Source organism: Puma concolor, chromosome B4 (assembly GCF_028749965.1).
Source record: "Puma concolor isolate L17-30 chromosome B4, mPumCon1.1.hap2, whole genome shotgun sequence".
Classification (NCBI taxonomy): Eukaryota; Metazoa; Chordata; class Mammalia; order Carnivora; family Felidae; genus Puma; species Puma concolor.
This window is the reverse complement of record NC_141673.1, coordinates 30537617-30553676: the sequence shown is the minus strand read 5'-3', so window position 1 is coordinate 30553676 and position 16060 is coordinate 30537617. Positions and strand designations below refer to the sequence as shown.

At 35.9% G+C, this 16060-nt stretch overlaps 1 protein-coding gene across 5 annotated transcripts in view; it reads right to left on the bottom strand.

The window, feature by feature from the left end:
- Positions 1-16060, bottom strand: part of ATP2B1 (ATPase plasma membrane Ca2+ transporting 1) — a 130531-nt gene that overhangs the window by 46962 nt on the left and 67509 nt on the right. For all 5 annotated transcript variants that reach the window (XM_086712681.1, XM_086712680.1, XM_086712676.1 and 2 more), the window contains exons 3-4: positions 6236-6433; positions 13-267 (exon numbers count right to left, since the gene is read on the bottom strand). In XM_086712681.1, the coding sequence (XP_086568807.1) occupies positions 13-267; positions 6236-6433 (453 nt within the window). The remainder of the gene's footprint in view (positions 1-12; positions 268-6235; positions 6434-16060) is intronic.

Below are 16060 nucleotides of genomic sequence, written 5' to 3'. Positions count from 1 at the left end.
TTTTTCACTTACCGTATTTCACCTGAGCAATATCTCCAACAGTAATGTCAGCTACAGGTATCTGAATGACCTGACCACCCCTGATGACTGTGAACTTCTGTTCTTGTTCAATTCGACTCTGCAAACCTCTAAACTGTTTTTCCTTACTCCAGTCATTGAAAGCTGTTACTAACACCACACACACTACTGATAAGAGGATTGCAGCTCCTTCAATCCAACCAGTTTCACCTTCACCTTCTTCCTCTCCAACAGAAACTTCTCCACAAACTATATGAAAAGAAAGAAAATGCTTATCAAAAAAAGATTCTGAATTGATGGCAAAGACAAGCAGTAAGTTAATTATGATGTTTACATACCTTGCTAATTTTACTCTAAGTACCTTACTGAACTCAAAGCATTCCATAATGGCAAGAATGCAAACTACGTCAATTTCAAGTTCCCTGCATATGAAGATTCTCACCCTCAGGACAGGGAGGCAATCTAGGGCACTAAGATAAGCATAAGGACACTGAGGAAGATTAAACCTCGGCCTCAGGGCAAGTTCTTAATCTGTCAACACCACCTACCCCAGAGTCCTGAGGATTAAACGAGAGAACATTTGGAAAGCAGGTAGACCAGTGACTGAGAAAAATGGTTAATGCTATTAATTATTACATATGTTAGATAAGATATACATGAAAACCCACGAATCATGCTTACTTATTGTATAAATTTTACAGGAGTACAAACAAAACTTGGTTTCCATAACATGAAAAGGTAAGCAAAGTGCTACTCAATCCAACTATTTGGGCATCTACTCTAGATGCCAGGCATAATTTTAGGATCTGAGGACATGGCAGTAAACAAGACCCAAGCTCCCTCTCCTCACAAAACCCATACTTAGATTGGTAGGTGCAGACAGTGTATGAAGAATTCACGTAATAAAACAAATAATCAATTTCAGATATGGTAAATGCCATAAAGAAAACAAACGGCAGTGATATGCTATCAAATGAAGAAAGGAAGTAACTGGTTGTGTGAACACAGAAGGTCCCTCTGAGGTGTCCATGATGTCTGAGCTAGGAGCCAAGTGATAAAAAGGAACTAGCCATATAATCGCTTTAAAGCATTCCAGGAAGAGCATTCCAGGGAAAGATTAAAATCAGTAAAAAGGCTTTATGGCACAAAAAAGTTTACAGAAGAATGGAGGGGGGAAGAACCCCCCAAAACTCAAAATTTAAGGTAAAAAATGTTGAAGAAAGAACAGTGAAATAGTGCTGTTTTGACTGCGGGTTATAATCTGTTTGGAGTCTAAAATCAATTCAGTGGCTCATGACTAGCATTTTGAAAAATGAAACAGAACAAAATAAAAAGGATATACGTATAATAAAGGTAAGCATTTTTTTCTTGAAAGTTTCCATTGGGTATTTACAAATTCACATGAATGAATAGGTTCTGCACTCCTCTTTAAAGTTCTTTCTTACTGAGGGTTGAGCTGAAAAGTCTGAAAAATCAGTGGTTCTCTTAGGACATGTAAAGCAGGAAAAAAATTATTCAGAAGAAAAGAATGAGTAAATGAATGATACAAGAAACGATTAAAGCATGTTCCAGAATACAGTGCATGAGCCAAAGAAATGATGTGAAGTATAAAGATGCTGAATAAAGACTAATCCAGGAGAAGTATGTGGGACAGATGAGGTCAGAGAAGACAGAGACTAGAATAAAATCAACTGGTGGTGGTGAAATGGAAGGAATGATGAGATTAAAACAAAACAAAACAAACAAAAAAACAAAATCCTGAGGACCATCAGCAGGATTCAGCCATCAATAGGTACAAGAGCATGTTCTCCAAAGGAGATGGCTGGACAATCCATCGAGAGTGCTGGCTTCTCCATCCAAATATTAAAACCTCTCTTTGAATTACATTCAGGCCGAAGAAATGACCACGTACCATTGTACACAATAACCAGTTAAATGAATTTATGGTTTACAATGTTCGAAACAGAAGTGGTAGGACAGTTTCTCCTTCCCCTTCCACCTGCCCAGAAGACTCGAGATGTACTCCAGGTAGACCAAGTCAGGATGAGAGTTGAAATGCCATGTTGACCACTTTCACCAACTTGAAATATAGCTAAAATATTATCTTCCCAATGAAGCATTTCAACGGGTTTGATCTCATTGGTTAAAAATGTAAAAATGCAATACTTTCTAATAGTATGTCAGAACAATACATTGAAAGCAGAAGATGGACGGGGGGGGCACCTGGGTGGCTCAGTCAGTTAAGTGTCTGACTTCGGCTCAGGTTATGATCTCACTGTTCATGAGTTCAAGCCCCACGTTCGTCTCTGTGCTGACAACTCAAAGCCTGGAGCCTGCTTCCGATTCTGTCTGTCTGTCTCTCTTTTCTCTCTCTGCCCTTCCCCCACTTGTACTGTCTCTCTGTCTCTCTCTCTCTCAAAAATACACATTAAAAAAAATTTTTTAAAAAGAAGATGGAATTTACCAGTCATATGTCAAAAAAATTTTGTGTAACTGGTGGATGGGAGTGAAGATATCATTAGTGAGTACACTTCTTACATGTGGATTTACAAAATGTAAGTTTCTTTTCAGCTGTGAGAAACATCAAAACCAAGTTCTAGGGGCGCCTGGGTGGCTCAGTCGGTTAAGCGCCCGACTTCAGCTCAGGTCACTATCTCGCGGTCCTTGAGTTCGAGCCCTGCGTCGGGCTCTGGGCTGATGGCTCAGAGCCTGGAGCCTGCTTCCGATTCTGTGTCTCCCTCTCTCTCTACCCCTCCCTCGTTCATGCTCTGTCTCTCTGTCTCAAAAATAAATTAAAAAAAAAAACGTTAAAAAAAAAATTAAAAAAACAAAAACAAAACCAAGTTCTGAAATAAAGCAAACTCAGACCCAAATCAAGGGAAATCAAGGTTAAATCAAAATTATAAAATAATGTATATTCAATCAGGCTATCAATAATGATATTTTATGGTTACTAAACATCAAAATTTTAAACCTCATTTCATCTTTTTAACATTTCAGTTTATATTTTTGCATATGTTTAAAACTATACATATTATAAAGTATAAACATTATACATACATTATGTAGATAGCTTTACATATATATAATTCATAAATGCATCCTTTGAATATATGCTCATATTTCTTCCTGATAAGGTATACAACCAAAAAAAGTTTAAAGATCAATGCAACAGAGATTAAGGGGAAAAGAATTATCAGACAATTATATCATTTTCAGCTTTAAATCTCACATGCATATTTAGAACTACATGACTAAATATTTCAAAAGAGAACATGAAACAAGTTGATGCCATATTTCATTTCATATATAGTTCTACCTTAAATTACAGATAAATTTAGAATGATTTTGAAACAGATGGTAGTAAAATACTTCCAAAAATTAAATCCTTTTCCTGCTGCTGATCGTTACAAATTTTTAGAGTAGCTGCAGTGAAAAAATAATTGCAAAAATCAAAGTTACAAAAGGACTGTCCTATGCTTTCAGTAAAGTCGGAGTATAAATACAATAAAAATCTATTTAACCAAAGGTGTTCCCCTGTAAACATATTCACCTGAGAGAGATGCACAATCTAAATTCAGTCTGTGCTCTACCATAAGGCAAATATTCCATTCTTAAAATTCTCCATTTGGGCTATTTCTTGGATGGTGCATCAAGTATGTACATTAACAGTATAAAGAATCAGTTCTTAAAAAGTGTTGTCTAGGAACCCCAGGAGGATCCCCCAAGGTCAAAACTATGTAATAATACCAAGATGTAATTTGCATTCTATTTCAGGAATGTGTAGTGGAATTTTCCAAAGACTACACTACATGTGCTAACACAAGACACTAAATGCAGAAGCAGATTATCTTCAATTATGCCAGACCTTAAAGAGATACAAGGAAATGAAGAATACTGCTAATTCTCTCTTCATAATTTCACTTAAGATTTCATTAATAATTATAGCAATTATATTTATTATAATACAACACTTAGATACAACTTAAATGCACTGATACAGTATTTTTAAATTTCTCAATTTTAATTAAGAATACAGTAAATATCTACACATATAGCTCATATAATCAAAATCTGTTTGTGGAGTCCTTAGCATTTTGAGCATAAAGGGGCCCTCAGACCAAAAGGTTTGAGAACCTTGGTATTATACTAGTAACTAAAGATGTGTTCATTGTATGGGTTATAATGCTTATTTTTATACCATCAGTACTAGTAAGAAATTTTGATAATATAGTCTATGACTACAGATTTACTACTTAGTGTTAAAATATACATGATGAAAAGACACATGAAGTACACTAATAAATGTTAAAAAAATGCAAATACTAACATTTCACCGTGGAACAAAAATATCTTTGTATGTTTTACTAACACCTTCCAGCAGATTTTGACTGTTTTTAAAGTGTCTTATGACACTGACAATTTTAGAGTATCTTCCCAGTTGGATCTAATGCCAGTATTCTCCTTAAGCAAATTTGGGAAAGGGCTTGTCACTACATCCTACAAATGAAGCAGTCCAAATTCCAAAAAGATTTGTCCTTGTTAGTAACAAAATCCATTCCTGTTGAAAATATTTTTCTTTAGTCTTCTTATAATCTTAGGGAAAAAAATGTTAAAAGTAAAGAAACATTTCATAATCTGCGAACTCGCTGAATTCTAGAATACCAATTCCCAATATTCTATAATGATAGTTGGGTAAATTGAACGCTACAGAATTTACCTATATGTTGATGAACATGGTATGACCTTCCCTTTTCATATAAAACATTTCATATACACACAGTTACACGCCCTCGTGCCTACCCACATATGCACACATACACATACGTGAGTACCCACAGACATACAAAACATATTTTAAAATCTGGGAGAATATGAAAATGGTATAGCAGTAATCTCTAAGAAGTGAGATTTTCGGTGAATATCATTTCCTATGAATTGTCATTTTTCCCTCCTAATATTTCTACAGCAAAATATGTATTATTTATTTAATAAAAACAAAAGTTTAAAAAATAATTTGGCTCAATGTTGACAAGAATATTGCCTAAATTTTTTCTTATTTAGACAAGTGATTCTCAACCATAGACAATTTTGCCCCCTATCAGAAACCTGGCAATGTCTGGAAAAGTTCTGGTGGCCTCAACTGGAGGGTAGTACAGTGCAGGGTGACAAAGAATGCTCTGGTGTAAAATGTAAACAAAGCTGTTGCTGAAAAACCCTGCTCTCCGATAAACTGACTTCTTCAGTGACCTACTTTCTAAAATAAACAAACAAAAAACACAACTCTCACATGAGCTCCAGGCATACCTTTGATGGCATTACTTTAAATTTTTACTTAACCCAACTTTTAGAGTTAGCTAATGTTTATTTAACTCTTCATAACTTGAAAGGCATAAGAATAAAGTTTTTACAAAGAAAAATATTGGTATATCACTCTCCTGATATATAAAATACTACTGGTTCACTCTATAGCTATTTAAATATAGTGACCAAAACCCAAGCTAGGTTTCTTAGCAGTTACAGAATGTACTGTCAAGGACTATCTATTTTAAATAAATTGATTAAAAAGAGAGTAAGAAATTTTAAAAGAGAAATGAAGAACATAGGCAGGAGAAAGACAAAACCATTGTAGCTACAAATTAAAGCAGATCTACCACTGTATGATGTAATTTTCCTTTGGTCAAGATAAGTTGTAGTATAAACATTTCTAGAATGGCAAGGCAATTACCCGAATCATGCCTATAATAACAATTTAAGAACTTGAAAAATAATGAATCAGGGAAGAGAACAGAATTTTGCTTTCATAATGATTTCCAAAAGATTAAAAAAAAAAACCCAAAATTAAAAACTGTAATTATTTCAATTTAATGTTCAAAGACCTTAAAAACCATGATGGCACAAACCACACTGTATATGTGACTTAGCTCTTTGCCAACACGTGGCATACACACATTGGCAGGTTATTTAACCTCTGTATCAAACGTGGAAGTGACACTAGCTCATAGGGTTATTGTAAAATTATCTGAGATGGTATATTTAAAGAACAATTAAAAACACTGCTAGAATGCTATCTAGCACACTTCCCTGACCTTTACTTATGTTTTCCCTCCCAAATGCCAACCTATTATTATATTTTAATTAAACAAATGAATTGAATTTATTAACATCACACATGAAAGTCTTTTTTTTTTTTTTTTCCCCTCCCCAATTTACTTACGTGCATTATCCCCTTCTGGAGGTTGATAAAAAGAAAGGCCCAATGATACTATGGCTGCAATTTCTAATATAATTAAAGTGACATCTTGTAATGCTTCCCATACTAATTGAAGAAAGGTTTTTGGCTTTTTAGGAGGTATAAAATTCTTTCCAAACACTGCTTCTCTTCTCTCTATATCTGCAGGGTTTCCGCTCAAACCTAGTGAAAAGAAACAAATTTCAGTGAAAAGTTTCACTACTTACAAAAGGAAATACCTATTTTACTCAAAACATTAATTCATTACACTTTATTAAAAAAAAATTTTTTTTAATGTTTACTTATTTTTGAGAGAGAGAGAGAGAGAGAGAGAGAGAGAGAGAGATACACACAAAGCATGAGCAGGGGAGGGGCAGGGAGAGAGGGAGAAAGAGAATCCCAAGCAGGCTCCAGGCTCTGAGCTGTCAGCACAGAGCCCAATGCAGGGCTCGAACCCAGACCGTGAGATCATGACCCGAGCTGAAGTTGGATGCTCAACCGACTGAGCCACCCAGGTGCCCCTTCATTCATTGCACTTCAGATTCCAATTCATAAGACCCAATCAAACTGACTTTTACACATTATATCAAATGAACAGAATTTAAATCACTGAAAAACATGCACAGTGCTTTAAAAGAACAATTCACGTAGACAGGTCAAGACTGGATTAAAAATTTTCACTTTTCCAAAATGTTCATTTTTGATCATATTACCTTATACCATCTTGTAGGCTGCCAGAGACCAGAGTGATATGACAGTTGGATGGGTTTTATATTGGAATTAAAAATTTCCCTGACCTTTACTTTGATGTTTTCCCTCTCAAAATGGGGAATTATGTATTTATTTGATTTACTTACAGCATTTTGGTCACCCTAATCAGAGAAAGTCTTTGATTTTCACTCTTATTTACTAAAGAACAATGAAACATTTATCACAAGCTCTAAAATTTCTCCATTAAAATGTCTGTTATACATGGACTGATAAATGATTTGCAAGTCACACACACACAAAAAAGGAAATTATGGGATGACCCTTCTTTTGAATTTTATTTTTAGGATTTCCAGCTTGAGAAACAGGTACTTCTATTGACTGATAGCGCCCACTGTCACTGTAAGGGAAAAGGTGCATGATAGGACATAATATTTATTGCCTGGAATGTGGAATTGGAAGGTTATGAGGAAAGAGGTTAAGAGAGAGTTGGATGACATGAATTTTGCCTTTCCCTTACCCCATCAAGCAGGTCCTCCTCAAACTTAACCGTGCTGATCCAATCAAACCTAGATATATCCCAAATAGCTAAAGCGAAGTACATACACATTTATATTTTTGTGGGAGGTATGAAAACAGGCAGGAGTGACAAATGACATGTTTCTGAGTCTGCTTAAAAATATCAAAGAAGGCAAAGATATCAGAATGATACAACTTTCAATTTATCATCATAAATTTAAATTTATAATTAATTTAGTTAACATAAACTCTTTTTTTGGCAAGAGCTCATCCCAAGAGAAGAGCAAAGGAGCGAGACAGGAAAACAGCAGATTACTGGGAGGCTCTTGGTTTTAGGTGTTTCGACTAGTAATCTCAGTGTGGAGGCAGGCAGAGAGTAGAAGAGAGAGAACAAAGAAAGTACGCTTTTAGAATAAACAATAAGAAATTAACACAGACATTTTAAAGTAATTATTTATTTGGTTAAAGGTATCAATAAAATTCCAGAGAATGTTTTCATCAGCAACTGTTAACTAGGTCCGTCCATACTGGGCAGAAAGATTTGAGATTTCTGATGACAAAAGTCATCATCTGAAAGCTTCCACAGAGCTCCAGGCTTTGAGACAGTTCAATAGAAAGAAAGGAATGAAAGGATTGTAGTAATCGTGACTGAGGGAAAGAGAATATGAGAGAAGAAACTTGCAAACTGTAATTTAGAATCAATCCACAGTTTCTTCAGACTAGAGCAATGCTCCCCAATCACACCTGGCTGAAACCAGTTAACACTGGTCCATGGTTTAATTGAGGGACAGAAGAATCAATGCAGTAAGGTTTTCCACAAAACAAAATTTGTTTTAAAGGACTAAACTTTGAGATGTTCTGAGATTATGTGCTTGCCGCTTTTTAAATTTAAGTGCCCTTTCTCTTATAAAAAGATAGTAAGTTTGTTATATCTTGTATTTCAATGACATTACTAGAAAAAATAAAAGACAACCTTCCCTAGCTGTCAGTCTCCAATCTTTTTTTCTATGAAATCTGAAGATATTGGTTTTATCAGTTTAACTCACACTTAATAGAACCTACTATTAATTACAAGTATATAACACCTAGTAGTTTTAAGTAGCACCACTATAACTATAAAAATAATTGACCCAAACCTACATTAATTATAACGGAGGCCAACATTTTATGTTAATGCTGATAAAAAGAGCCACAGAGCTAAAGAGAGCTTAAAAGCCTATCTGAAAGGGTGCCTGGGTGGCTCAGTCAGGTAAGTGTCCCACTGTTGATTTGGGCTCAGGTCATGATCTCCTGGTTGGTGGGCTCAAGCCCTGCATCTGGTCCTACATCCAGGAGCATCAGTGCAGAGCCTGCTTGGGATTCTCTCTTCCTCTCTCTCTGCCTCCACCTCAAAATAAACTCTAAAAAAAAATGTATCTGGAGGGAATCTGGGAATTAAAAAAGCAGCCAGTCCTAAAGGTTACTGTAATTCTTCTAAACCACTACCACACATACAAGCACTCACCCAAGACACTACATCAATAAAGTCATCTGGGTTACAAACTAGAAGACCTAGATTCCAGTTCACCTACTGAAATTTTACGCATGTCACTTAATGTCTGTGGCAGTTGGGGTAGAGGCATTAATATTTGTTGGTGTATCTTACAAACTTGTTTGGAAGGGCCTAAGAAGGTACAATGGATCAAAGCATATACTACAGAGTAACAGTGATTGAGCTCAGTAAGGGGATGACAAGTTATAAACTGGACATTACAGGTTTTAATTCCACTTTGGGGGAAATTAATTTCCATAAACGCAGAATAATAAACTCACATAATCTAAATATAATGAAGTTAAGAGTTTTGTAACAATAGTCTGTTCCCCACCCTATATTTACTTAACATCTACTACTTGCAGGGACTATTCTACATCCTGAGGAGTCAGTATAAACACGCTATATATTCAGCAATCTTATACTGGAGGGAAACAAAGAGATTATTAAAGTAACATAGCGAGAAGACTAGTACTATTCTAAGTGCAACAGAAACCTTTCTAAAACAGAAGGGATTTAAAGCACCATAGAGTATGGTAGTAATAATTGATCTCATTTAAATTGTTGTGTGAAGTATAAATTGAAGAGAGCAAGAGTGGAGGGAAAAGACCAGTAAGGAGGCTGTTTAAGTAGAAAGTAAGAGGTGATTGTGGCTAGTATCTGAGGTTTTTAACTGAATCTGCCAATTATCCTGTGAAAAGATCAGACAGGACTTGCTAAACGACTGGATGTGGATGAAAGAAAAAGAATAAAGAATGATATCTAAGTTGTTTTTTTTTTTTTTTTTTTTTTTGTGTATACACTTAAATGATTGGATAGTAAAGACATTCACCAAGATAGAGCAGGCCTTTGGGAATTGCAGAATTAAGTGGAAAAAGAGAGGCAAGAGTTAACAGTTTCACTTTACAGATTTACACCTGAGATGCCCATTTGTTTTTTAATGTTTATTTATTTTTGAGACAGAGAGAGACAGAGCATGAGCTGTCAGCACAGAGCCCGACACTGGGCTCGAACTTCACGAGCTGCGAGATCAAGACCTGAGCCGAAGTTGGACGCTTAACTGACTGGGCCACCCAGGCGACCCTGAGATGCCTATTTAAATAAGCAAGTGGAGAGGTCTGTAGACAGCTGGCTAGCCATATTCGGAACTCAGAAGAGGTCTGCGCCAGAAAATCATCAATGCACAGATGATTCTGGAGTCATGGACCCAAAGAGAGCTCCCAGAAAGCAGACAAGAGAGAAGGGTTAAGGCTAGAAACTTGGAATAGTCCCCAACATTTAATGATCAGATGGGGGAAGAAAAGGCAACCCAAAGAAACGGGCAGGGGGAGGTAGCTGGCTCAAAAAACAGGCTCGTGTAAAATTATGGAAGCCTACAAAAGGAGCGTTTTTTAAAAAAGATGAAGATGATGTGGATGATGACATCAAATGAGTAAGATGAAGCCAGAAAATAAGACTGGCTTTGGTTAGCTGGAGGCCCATGCCCTTGAGAAGAAATTTTCCAGTGGAATGCTGTGAAGCAAGTCTGATTAGAAAGAACTGAAGATAGAATAAGAATTAGAAAATGGATGGAAACTATGATTATACAACTTTTTCCACGAGTATGATGCAGCAGAGAAAAATAAAGCAGTAAAGGTGAATTAAAGTGGATAAATACACCCATTATGCTTTTTTAAAGATGAGTGATAGATATCAAGGCAAGTAATTTACCAGCGGAAATAATCAAACAGAGAAGACAACACTGATGATACAAGAGACACAGGCTAACACTGGAGTAAAGCCTCTGAAGAGGCAAGGGGAATGGAATCCAGGGTGTAGGTGTTAGCCTCCTCTCAGGGCAGGAAGAGGCTTCCATTGTTAGGAGAGAGAAGGCAAAGTTCTTGAGGGAAGGGAAATAGCCAAGCTGGTAAAACTGGTAATGAGACTACATGGTCTTAGTTTTGAAAATAGAGTAGATATGACATGAAATCATTAAGTATAACTTATGAATAAATATACTGACAACTCTTCTGCCTGGTCCCATTGGCTCAGTTGACTGTAGAATAGTGGCAATGAGGCCAAGGGCAGGTATGGCATCTGATCTCCTTATGCCCCAATTAGCTTCACAAAGAGACAATATATTTAAAAAAACCATCAAAGCAGCTGTGAAAATGAATCAAGGAAACCGATTTAAAATGGAGTTCGGAAGCCATGAGGAGACAGTTCTTGGGCATGTAGCACTCCTCTCAGCTTACATGAGCAGCAGGAAGGAGAAAGATTTCCACATGCCTCAGTAACAGCAAACTTCTCACCACCTGCAGCCAGTGAGAAACCACCACAACCTGGAGCTCTTGTTCTTCCCCAATGAAGTTATTTTCAAAATGACTCACCCCATGTCCTCCCAGCACCTCATAAAAGCTAGCCTCCCCTCTGTCTCTTCAGACTTGCCTATGGTTTGCCACAGTCTGCTTGTCCTGAATGGCAACGCCACTGTTATTCCTGAATAAACTCATCTTTATTTAATTAAATTACCATTTGTTTCACTTAAGGTTGATTACATGGTATCATGAAGTGGGATCAGAAGGTGCAGAACCCCTGGGGAACTAATGACTGTTTGTGGGTCCCACTTGAGCCCCTTGTCCTCTCCATTTCTGGAGAGCTGTCTTTTTCCTTTTGGTTCAGTGGGTTTCCTCTTGGATTCGAATTTAGTCTCTTTGGTTCAGCTCCCTGACTATCTGCTTTTGTGAATGCATTACCCTTCTTGGTGAGTTCTCTTTTGTTTTCTGTACTTCTACTTTGAGTAATGGGATCCATAAAATCCAAAGAGTTTAGCAGGTCACCTTCTGGCATACCTATCTTTTTTATGTCTAAAAACTATGGTTTCAGAAGTTGTAAAATATCTACAAAAATGGCAAAATCTTACTAAAGACAATCCAAAATCACAATGGCCATTATGAGAAATGTTCCAGTTAGATAGGATCATTTAAGAAGTGCATTTGAAAGCAAAGGAGTCCCAAATCAAACAGAATGGGGCACCTATTTTTATTGGTATGGAGAAGTTTCCAAAGTTCAAAATTCCAAAATAGCTTCATTGAAAGATTTGTTGTAAAAGGCTAATGAAAAAGTAAAGATATAAGAGGTACCAAAAACAAAAGGCTTTAAGACTGACATAATACTCCTACTGCTCCCCTCTTTCTTCCTCTGAGTACTCATTCTAGCAATCCTCTGTTTGAATTGCCTTTACACTCTGAAGAGACTATTAAATTACCTTTTAAAATAACACCGCCTGAGACTACAGGTGATTCTCTTCAGTTACTTTTCACTCCTTGGTCAAAGGCCACGCTAAAGGCCAAATGAAGTTAGGGCTATAGTTAACTAATTTCTTGAACTCAAGAGAAAATTCTCTAACAGTTTTAATAACTGGATTAACTCCAGAGATTACTGGAAACATAAAAAGGCAGAAAATAAGATGAGAGGCACTAGTCGGAGCCTGACAGAAAATTTTGTTAAGGCACTCTTCCCTCTGCTCATTGTGGATAATGTAGTTGGATCAGTGGAACAAGCTATAATGTCACTTAAGTTGCAACTCAATTCGTTGAGGAATTGAGAACAACAAACCTTATCTTGCAAATCCTTGTGAAACTAGAAATGCAACTCTAGAGACAATTCAAAGTTTATCCATTTCTTTTTTGCCAATACCCAAACCTCCCCTACTAATCTTTAAAGGTTTGTAACTTGCATTCTTCCTTGTGCCTCTGAGATGTAAATGCTAAAGTGCAAACTTCAGGGAAGTAATTCTTACCAGAAGAAAAACAAAAGGGGGAAAGGTCCTTCAAAACTCAGCTTTAGCTATCTGGGCAGGTAGCCTTAACTAATTCCATCTACCAGAAAAGTTAGATCCAACTTTTATCATGAGTGAAATGGAAGCCTCTGTTTATGTCTGTCTGTATGTTTAAGTGTGCCTATGCATGTGTGTTGTATATATGTAGTACTGTCTACCTCCAATAGTATTACTACAATCAATTTGTAAAAGACTTCTATTTAACTGACTCAAATGTGAATTAAGTATTCATAGAAATTCTCAAAAATGTAATAGAAAGTAACCTAAATGTTTTTCAGGTTCCCCTGAGTTTGGCAAACAAAAGCTGCCCTTAAGTTTGGTTTAATTAAAATAGGCATGTCTTCAGAGTTACCAGGATTAAATATAATGTAAACATACAACTTTTATTCTACCCGGTTTTAGTAGTCAAGTAAGTTCACGTTATCTCTGTTACAAAATCTGTCAACAAGAATAACAGCTTGGGAAGATGGTTGATTTTGTCTAATGTCTCATGAAGTTTTTGTGGGATCTAAACATAATTGTTTTTTTTTTTTAATTATTTTTTTTAACATTTATTTATTTTTGAGACAGAGAGAGACAGAGAATGAACAGGGGAGAGGCAGAGAGAGAGGGAGACACAGAATCTGAAACAGGCTCCAGGCTCTGAGCTGTCAGCACAGAGCCCAACACGGGGCTCGAACTCACGGACCATGAGATCATGACCTGAACTGAAGTCGGACGCTTAACCAACCAAGCCACCCAGGCGCCCCTAAACATAATTGTTAAGAGCAAGTAAACTAAATAGAAGTAAGTAGGATAAAAAGGTTTTAGGTGAACTTTTCAAATAATTTACCCAAGTCTTTTTGGGGAACCTTAAAGTTTTGCTGCATTAAATATGAGTTAAATTCATTAAATATCCAGATCATTTCCAAGTAAGATAAAATATTGCAACACAGACTACTGAACATAGGTTTTTTTTGCTTCCTTTTACAGAGGAACTAAAGATATTTGAGTCTAACAGTAAACATGTTTTAGCCATGCTTAAAAATTTTCTATGAAAAAAGCATGTTTTCAGAAATCATAAAAAGAATTTATAAATCTGCCAATTCACAGAATGCTAATGTAAAGGCCAGTTCTTAATTGTTTACTTCTTAATTAAAGTTGCTAAGGGTTAAGAATTCTAATTAATATGTGTGCTTAAAGCTACTAGAAATAATAAGGGAAACACCTCTATATGCAAAAAAATTAAGACATGGGCTTTTGGTAAAAGAAGGTATAAGGAATATAAATGCGCTTTTTAGAGGGAAAATCTGTCCTAGTGAGGCTAGTTATTTAAAAAGAGAAAAGAGGATAAAATCTGAATGCAAAACGAAAGTTGTAGGTTTGTGGAAAAGGAATCTTTGGGCATTATAATGTACACTCAATCTGGTTAAGATTAAAATAAATTTATTTAAAAATGAGTTTTAATTTCAAAAGTACAGTGGTACAAAATTGGAATTTTTTCTTTTTCCTGTCAAAAGAACAATGTTTTCAGGGACCCTGGGTGGCTCAGTAGGTTAAGTGTCTGACTCTTGGTTTCACCTAAGGTCATGATTTCGCAGTTTTGTGGGTTTGAGCCCTGTGTCAGGCTCTGCAGCGTGAAATCTGCTTGGGATTCTCTCTCCCTCTCTCTCTCTCTCTGCCCTTCCCCCGCTCAAGCTGTCTCTCTCTCTCAAAATAAATAAATAAACTTAAAAAAAAAAAAGAACAATGTTTTCTTACATTATTGATCTGCTCTTAAGAACAAATTGTAAACAAAGGTTTTCCTTTACTTTTAATGTAATCTTCCTAGAAAAACAAAGATTGTGTGTTTTGCTTTCATCAAGTCTTTGGTTACTTAAAAAAAAAAAAGCTGAGTCTTTTCAATATTAAAGAAGCTAAGGCTTTTTACAACTATTTAACTTTCTGTATTTTTCTGCAAAGTCTTTGTCACTTTGATTAAATGGATACCTAAAGTATTGTTTCACAGTGACATATGATCCTCTTTGACCAAAGGTCCAAATCGTTTGATATTTTTAAAAAAAAGTGTCTGTTTATTTTGGAGAGACAGAGCACAAGTGGGGGAGGGGCAGAGAAAGAGAGAGAGGAAGACATAGAATTAATCCAAAGCAGGTTCCAGTCTCTGAGCTGGCAGCACCGAGCCTAGTACAGGCTCGAACTCATGAAAGGCAAGATCATGACCTGAGCCAAAGTCGGGCACTTAACTGACTGAACCACCCAGGTGCCCTGAAATCTTTTGATATTTTTGACAAACTTCCCAAAAAATCAAATTCAAAAGGAAGTATTTTGATCTTGAACTAACTTTAGGTTTTTACAGAGGGCCCCTAGAACATATCAAAGGACTTGTTCTCCTTATAAAGAAGGATATGTTAAATTAATTAGACTTATTTGATATGTTAAATTACCTGGGAAGCATTGTTAAAAACAGGTGATGCTAAACCTTCTTAGAATAAATTTGCATGGAAATGTTATTAATGTGTCCCAATAATAGCATGAAATTTCTAAAGATCTTATATGCCTTTTTATCACGTTAACATTTGTAATTCTGGTTACTATCATAAAGGGTAAGTCACAAAATTACTAAATTTCCTTGTCAACTGCATTATAATGAACTCTCATCGGGTTTTTAACCATGGCCACTTTTAAGTGTTTTGGCCATTTACAGACAGTTACTGTTTTACTCTGATGCTTATACAGTGTTTCTGCAAAAGTACTTCATCTTCAAGAAGCTTCAGGAAAGGATGGTTTTCTGATAACTTTAAGACAATAGAACTGAACTTGGTAAGAATTTCCAGAACTAGTGGCAAAACTGAATGCAAGCAGAACAACAATTAAAAACATGGGACTAAATGAACTGAGAGGATTGTTATAATTTTTATAGCTTCTTGTTTAAAACATTACTGATTCTGTAATATTTTGCTTTCCCAGGTTTTAGGAAACCCTTTTCTCTCTTAAGCTATCAATAATTTGGTAAGATACACCTTTGTGAATAAAGACAAAACATTTACTTTTTCTCTCTATGTGATCCCTCCAGAATTTGCAAACTCTTTGTGAGTATTCTTATTTTTATGATAATAATTTGCATAAATTCAGTAAGAATCTTTTCTCTTTATATCAGGACAGAGAAACACTGGTTGTATTACCAAAGCTTTGGCTGGAATATCATATTTGAGAAATGTGCATAGATTCAGATACAACCAGAGAGTTTTAAAGA